The sequence below is a fragment of the Prunus avium genome, chromosome 4 (genome assembly GCF_965620075.1).
Source record: "Prunus avium chromosome 4, drPruAviu1.hap1.1, whole genome shotgun sequence".
In the NCBI taxonomy this organism is placed as follows: Eukaryota; Viridiplantae; Streptophyta; class Magnoliopsida; order Rosales; family Rosaceae; genus Prunus; species Prunus avium.
This window is the reverse complement of record NC_142287.1, coordinates 18783432-18791119: the sequence shown is the minus strand read 5'-3', so window position 1 is coordinate 18791119 and position 7688 is coordinate 18783432. Positions and strand designations below refer to the sequence as shown.

Below are 7688 nucleotides of genomic sequence, written 5' to 3'. Positions count from 1 at the left end.
TTAAAAATTATTTAAAAATGATTATTAGTCTATACAAATCACTCTCAAACGAGTCCTTATAAAAACGCTTATGAGTTGAATCTGAAGTTAGGTAACACCAAACCCAACTTTGGACAGCAACAGAAGCAAAATTATATGGACTATGGGGGGCGTAATCTCACTAATGAGGCCCCGAACCCTTAACGTACGTTTCTCCGCCTGCACTCTATCACTAATGGCGGTCCCCCCCACTAATATTCCTCCACGCAAGCCAAAACAATATGGGCGGCTACCAGATGGCGCAATCAGCGATCCTATTGGTTCTGCAAATGGGTGGAACTACGTCACCCCCCACTTCGCCGTAGAGTAGTTTTTCCCCATCCCCACCGTTACAATTATAAATACCCAAAGCCCCGCACTTGGAGAGTTGGACTGTTGGATAGTGGAACTGAACAGAGTGAAAAATCAAAGACTTGTCGAACTCGCAGCATTTCTTCACGAATTCAAATCTGTCTTAGGGTCTGTTTTGGTGCTCACTTCAGGTTCATATTTTATACTTTTCCTATATATTTGCTTGTGTCAATAATAATATTTCAAGCTTCTTGTATCTGTTGCTGTTCTTCTCTGAAATGTGATTTTGAATTTTTTTTTTTTTTTTTTTTCATTATCTGTTTGATGGAATTGATAGAATTTGTAATAATGGTTCTTATTGTTGCACTTGAATGGTTTTGACCTATCCACTGTTTTATTATCTGTGTGCAATGTGATATTCTAAGAAAATGATAATGGATTTGTATGAATGTTACAAAAGAATTTGGATTTTAATGAGTGAAGTATAGCTGCCAACCATAGTGATTTCATGAATAATCACTACCATTTTGTCAATTGGGGCTGTTATTTCATTCTCATTTGGTTAGGAAATCCGGTTTGCTGAGAAAAAATGCATATTTGAGGTGTAACTCAGTTTTATCTTTTCCTTCTCTCTTTGGGTGTTTTCTTTCAGGTATTTTTGGGCTTGTGACTTCTTTTTTGGTTGGAACAATGTCAATTTCCGTAAATTCATCAGACCGGGTTTGTGGAAATGGAATCCAGCATGTTGAACTACTTCCTGCAACCAATGATGTCCATGGAGGAGTTATTGTAGACATGAAGGATGCTATGGATGCTCAACACTTTCTTACTCTGCTTAGGGCTTCAATCTCACAATGGAGGAGAGAGGTGCTATTATCTATTATATATTTTATCGGATATCAACTTGTTCATTAAACAATTTTCGTTTAATAGTTTGATGGAGTCTTTAATCAATATTTTAAGGATATTAAAGGAAAGGTTGTAGAGTAAAATTCTTCTCCTCTAATTCCGCATCATCATGAAGAGCATAAAGAAAAGTATGAAAAAATTTGAGGTTGTGGATTGCAATAGGCAAGGATAACATGAAACTTTTGGAACAAGAATTATATGATGTAGACATCAAGCAAGGCAAGGGAGACTATGAAGCTCACAAAACAAGGAAAACACTAAGGTAGGAGTCATGCCATTTAATGAGCCTGTCAAGGAAATGGTTATAACTATTGATTTTATGTTTCCTGGTCAATCCACTTGCATGGCTGAAAAGAATTCATCTGTTGATCTTGCTAGTTGCTATTTCTGGCGCTAGATGAAAAAAATTGGTCGAAGCTCCAAAGTTGCAAATGAGTACTATGATATTACAAAATTTGAGATTGATTTTCTAAAAATCAGGTGAGAGTAATGGAGAATGATGAAAATCATAATTTCAGGGATTTTTATTGGGGAATTTTGAATGCAGATTTTAGTTTTAGTTTTGGAGAAACTGCTCAGTCTCAAAATTTGACATTGGTTTGAAACCAACTTTTAATAAATCCTTAGGTGTCGACTTGAACCCAAGTCATCTCTCAAGATTTCTGTCAGGGTTGTTTAATATTTAATACTGTAACTGAGATACGAAGTTGAGGTATGTGGTAGTAGGTAAAATCTTTCTTTGTTTACAATGTACCATCATATGGTATGATCTTTATCTAATAATTCAGCATGCCAGCAGTTTGACATATACTTAAATCTACTAATATGTATGTATGTATTTATGTTTGTGTATGTGTGTGATTAATGAATTTGGCAACATGGTTTATCTTTTTCTTGGTGGATATTCTGATTGTTTCTTCCTTCTATTCAATCATTTTCATATTCAGGGCAAGAAGGGTGTGTGGATAAAATTGCCAATTGAGCTTGTAAATCTTGTCGAAACGGCAGTTAAGGTAATTACTCTGCAGTACTAATACATTTGCACCGTAACTGTCTCCATAGACATTTTAATAATATCAACCCATAAGGTTGTTCTTAGTTTAGTGTTGCATTTTAAATGGGAACGTGACTGTCTTGATAGAAAAATAAAATATGAGCTATGTACTTACATAGAACCTGGAGGTCTTTGAACTCATACTCTGCATAGCTCTCATAAATATGTATATGTACAATGAAAAAGAAGGCAACGAGCTAATACTCTACATAGCTTCTGGCACAATAGGTTTTAACTTGAAGAAACTAAATTTCAACATAAAAATTAGTTTTATTTATTTTTCTTTCATCTTCTGTTTTTTAAAATAAATAAAAAATCAGGCAGTTAAGGTACAGTGCAGTTATGATTCGATGACGGCTTTATGTCATGTTCTGCCCATTAATCTTGATAAATCTGTTGTCTTGGCTTACACCTATTATGTTGATGCCAGGAGGGGTTTCGATATCATCATGCTGAGCCACACTACCTCATGCTTGTTTATTGGATTCCTGAAACTACTAATACTCTACCTGCAAATGCTTCACACCGAGTAGGTGTTGGGGCTATTGTTGTGAATGATAAAAGAGAGGTACTTGCTCTTATCTACCATTGCTTAATTGTTTTGGATAAATGTAAAACACTGAGTAGCTTGCTGGTACTATTGTTGTCTAATATTGCTTATCCATTGGACAAAGGTAGTACAAGAGAATCGTGTAATAACACATCTGCATGCATTTACTGGTTTAGTTAAATGAAATATCGCGGTCTTCTAATTCAGCTCTTGTGCATATATTCAAGTTTTTTACTTTGTTCATCACCCTTGTTCTTCTGTGTTTCTGATACAGTAGGCTTATCTTTTGTCTTCAGTTTGTCAACCTTGTCGTCATCTGTTGTTGGTTTTGAAATTAGATTTCTTCTGCGTAGATGCTTGTAGTCCAGGAGAAGAGTGGCAGGTTCCAAGGAACAGGTGTGTGGAAAATCCCAACTGGAGTTGTTGACGAGGTATTTACCTTAAGGTCCTGGACTAAGAAGTTTTTTAATTATTCAAAACTATGATGCTTGTTACTTTTGGACATTAAATGAGCTCTTCAATATAGGGTGAGGATATTTTTAAGGCAGTTGTAAGAGAAGTTAAAGAAGAGACAGGGGTAAGTTCTCAATGTCTATCAATATATATTGTTCCTTTCATACCTTGTAGTTTATGTTACCAATATTTTGGTGTGATGAAGACCACTGGTTTTAACTGCTTCAGATTGATGCAGAATTTTTGGAGGTATTAGCATTCAGGTACAAGTTTGCACACTCTTGAATCACTGTATGTTTTGATGGAATCGTTATATTATATCGAATTTGATTGGAGTGGGAAAAACTAAGTTATACATGTCAGAAAAGAGTCTCCAAAACGGGATTAGAAAGTCAACCCAAGTTCTCCTGGTATCTTTGGCTATCTAAAGTATATTTCAAGGATGTCACTGAAAGGGGGGTCACCTTGAAGATTGCGTAATTACTGGTTCACTCTTAGGAAAACCAACCTCATACAAAGTTCTTTTGTCATTTGGGTCATCTAGATGCTAAACTCTTTTTATATTGTGCTTTCCTAGAAAATGATGAAATGGAAATAGTTCTGCAGTTAGGAAAAATAGGAGATACTCAATTCTGACTGAATCAAAAGCAGGCTTTAGATTAAGCCAATGGTTCTTTCTCTAATCTGGTCCAGCTCCAATTCTATCTCTGATTCCACTACTTTAATCACATATCTCAAGCCATGTTTCTGATGAACATAAATCCTACTAGAGTACTGTGCAAGAGACTCTGGAATCAATCATGTAATTTGTTGGTGTTTCTTTTACTGCTTTTGGGGTCCATCAAAGGCTTTGCTTCTCATAAATACCAAATTTGTGGAACTCCAAATCTTTTCTTTTCTTCTTGTTTATATATAGTATGATATATAAACATAATATTGTGAAATAGTCATGGTTTCGTGTTACCTTCAGGCAATCACACAAGTCATTCTTTGAGAAGTCAGATCTATTTTTCGTGTGTATGCTGCATCCTCTAACCTTTGACATCGAAAAGCAAGAACTGGAGATTGAGGCAGCCAAGGTACTTCTTGGTTGATAATGTGTTTGAAATGATGCTCAGATTTAATTTTGGTATATCATAATGTTTCAAACAAAAAAAATATAAAAAAATTATCTGTGAACTTAAGCAATCGTTGCTTCTCTTAGACATGCCAAAATTCAGATTCTTTCAAATATGAGAATTCAGTCAAATGCATGCACCAATTGACTAAAATTTTATGGCATTGTTTTATTTCATGTAGTGGATGCCACTTGAGGAGTATGCAGCTCAACCAGTCACCCAGAAGCATGCGCTCTTCAAGTACATTCTTGAACTGGGCTCAGCAAAATTAGACAGAGACTATGCTGGGTTTTCTCCACTGCATATAACATCAGTTTTTGACGATAAGTTGAGTTTTTTATATTTGAATAGGCAGCAGATGCAGTGTCTAAGTTCTCTTGATCAATCATCCTAGATGCTTTTATCATTTTTTTTCCGTAACCGTTTTATTACTTCAATTTATATTCCCTCCATTTATCTGTGTTTTCTGTAATGTTGGACTGGTTGATGTAGTAAGTAGTAGGTTGAGAGTATAAAGAATAGAGTCATAACTTATCACTTGTGATTTCAAGGGAGAACAGAGCATTTGCTTTTGTGACCAATGGGGAACAAACAAGGACCAAATTTGAGATCTCTTCTAACATTAGAGGGGAAAAAAATTACTAAATTAATTAAGACCTAATTGGTAAAAACTAAAACAAAAAATATTTGATGTGAAGCGACTGTCATCAAATTTAAGGTATGTGGAACTCACAAACGTGCTTGTACACATCAACGGCTTAGAGTCACCCGCGCATTGATTGTGCACACATCAACGACTTAGAGTCACCCACGCATTGATTGTTGTTATTAGACTCTCCCATTCCAAAAACAATTGTTGTTATTAGACTCTCCCATTCCAAAAACAAAAACATAAAAGAAAAATATATGGTTTTTTTTTTTGTTTTTTTGTTTTTCGAGTTGTCCATATGTTGTAGAAGCATGCATGTAAGTTAAAGCTTGTATGCTACCTGTACATTGTTATGACAAATGGTCTGCCATGCGGCATCAAATCCGGGATTCAGAAACCCAGTTGGAAGCTGGTGGTGGAATTCTACAAAATGAATTAATCCAATAAAGCTTCCTCGCTCATAATTCATTTCCCATCTTTCCTTCCTATATTTCTTTTCAACTTTTCATTCTAGCCGGAGGATAGAGGAGTAAGCAATGTTTCCTGCAAAACTTGTTTTTGTCACAGCACTCTGTTTCTCTGTCTTCTTCAACCTTGTTTTCACTGGGGAGATCACTAGAGATGCCGTATCTTCTCCTACAGACTGTGCCAATTGCCCTACATGTCAGTGCCCTCCTTCCATTCCAAATCCAGGGTACCCTTTATATGGCCCTCCTCCACCAGGACCACCACCCCCACCATCAATTCCTGGCTACCCGCCGCCGCCGCCGCCTCAACAGCATGGTCAAGGAAAATGCCCCCCAACTCAGCCTGGACAGTGCTGCCAGCCCCCTCAATATCTCTCTCCACCAGGTGCCTCAGGAGGATTTGTGCCTTACCCTGATGGCAACCATGCAGGTGCAGCTTCATCTGCTTTGCCAATCTTCCTTCCAGTTATGATGCTGTTGTTGTCCTCCTCAGCTGTTTTCTTTTAAGTCTGCATGCTATTTTCTGGTCTTTTTGTGTAGGAGTATATAAATTTTCTAAATCTCATGTATGTAAGCAATAAACCCTTTTTAATATTGTCAAAGGTAGGTTCTACTTTTATTATTATAATTTTGTTTATGAGTTCTGCAACTTGGGTTCATGTAAAATGTACTTAATTAATGTATTCTTCTCACTTTTCCGAAATGTATCGAAAAATCAATTGGTAATGGGTGGAGAAATCTGCGACACTATAAACAACTGAGGCAAAAAGCTTTCATTTCCCGGGGCAAATACTCTCAACATGAACTGCATGCGTGTTACAGAGAGAGAGAGAGATCGGTGGGCTTTGAGACAGAGGTCGGTATGTCTGTCTGTGCCACTGCCTAGTGACAAACTTGTGACGTTCTTTGAAATGAACTTATTCACCTTGTGTTTGTATGTATGTTGTGCATGACGACTGTCAAACATGTATCAATTGCTGGCGAATTTGAATTGCTCTGCTAAGCGGTACACAAGACGTGAGCAGCTATAACTCTCATAATTATCCAATTCACATTCTCTCATATTTTTTGTGCTGAGCTGATATTCATGTTCTTGTGCGTAAGAAATAAGTTTTCGTGTAGTAATAGAAGCATCAACTTGACCATTTCCAATCTTATGAGTCTCGAACCAAACCTAATTTTGAGACTCCAAACCTCATTATTCATCAAAATGTTATATAGAAGTGTTCATGATCTTTCACACAACCTCAAATACATAGAAGACATATCTCGATCTCAGAACTCATTCAATCGCAGTAGCAACAACACGAGCAAAAGATACGAACAACTTAAGACTTAATGTCTCTCTCTCTCTCTCTCTCTCTCTCTCTCTCTCTCTCTCTCTCTCTCTCTCTCTGAAACTGTTTTAGCTCTCTTTTTATAATGAGATTAGGGTTAGAGAACGTATCTGATGAGAGCAGGGCATTAAGCTTATATAGGGCTAGGTCAAGTTGTCTCTAGTCATCACCAAGGGCCGACTTGACTAACACTCTAAGCCCATTAAGCTTATATAGGGCTAGGTCAAGTTGGCTTCAAAACTTTCCTTATTTCACCTAATTTAAACTCTTATCAAACCTGATATAATTTGGTATCTAGTGCACCGATCTAAAATAGGAATACAACATTCTCCCACTAGATCAAGCATTAGAGCACTAAGCTTCTATATTGCAAAAGTTTGATAATCTTTATTGGTCATGAATTTAAAACAATTAAGTCTTTCCCTTCAAGCTATAGTGAAAAGCGATTAGACAAAACAAACTATAGACAAGCATTGCTCTCCTTTATTAAAAATAGGCCATCTATAATCACATAATGCAATCTCAAAACACATGAAGCACCTACAAACGCGAACCTTAACATGTATTGATCCGTAATGTGAATCTTTATGCTTTTTAGTACACATACCTCTTTATGACTTAGCAAGAGTCAATCTGCAATGTTACTAAAATAATAGTATCTCAAAGAGACCATAAACTCACATACATACACAAAATGCATAATAAGTTTAAACAGCTAAATAGTCAAAATGGTAGAAATTATTTAATAATAAAACTGTCAACCAAATAACATCCTTAAATGTAAATATCTCAATTCAGAAAACAGCAAATTAAACATACTA

At 36.2% G+C, this 7688-nt stretch overlaps 1 protein-coding gene across 1 annotated transcript; it reads left to right on the top strand.

The window, feature by feature from the left end:
- Positions 1-210: 210 nt before the first annotated feature.
- On the top strand, positions 211-4964 carry LOC110760114 (nudix hydrolase 10-like). The gene is made up of 9 exons (XM_021962310.2): positions 211-521; positions 983-1197; positions 2187-2252; positions 2724-2861; positions 3197-3274; positions 3370-3420; positions 3525-3559; positions 4267-4375; positions 4596-4964. Exons 2-9 carry the CDS (start codon positions 1021-1023, stop codon positions 4806-4808), a joined length of 867 nt encoding a protein of 288 aa, XP_021818002.1. The 5' UTR covers positions 211-521; positions 983-1020; the 3' UTR covers positions 4809-4964.
- The last annotated feature ends 2724 nt before the right edge of the window (positions 4965-7688 follow it).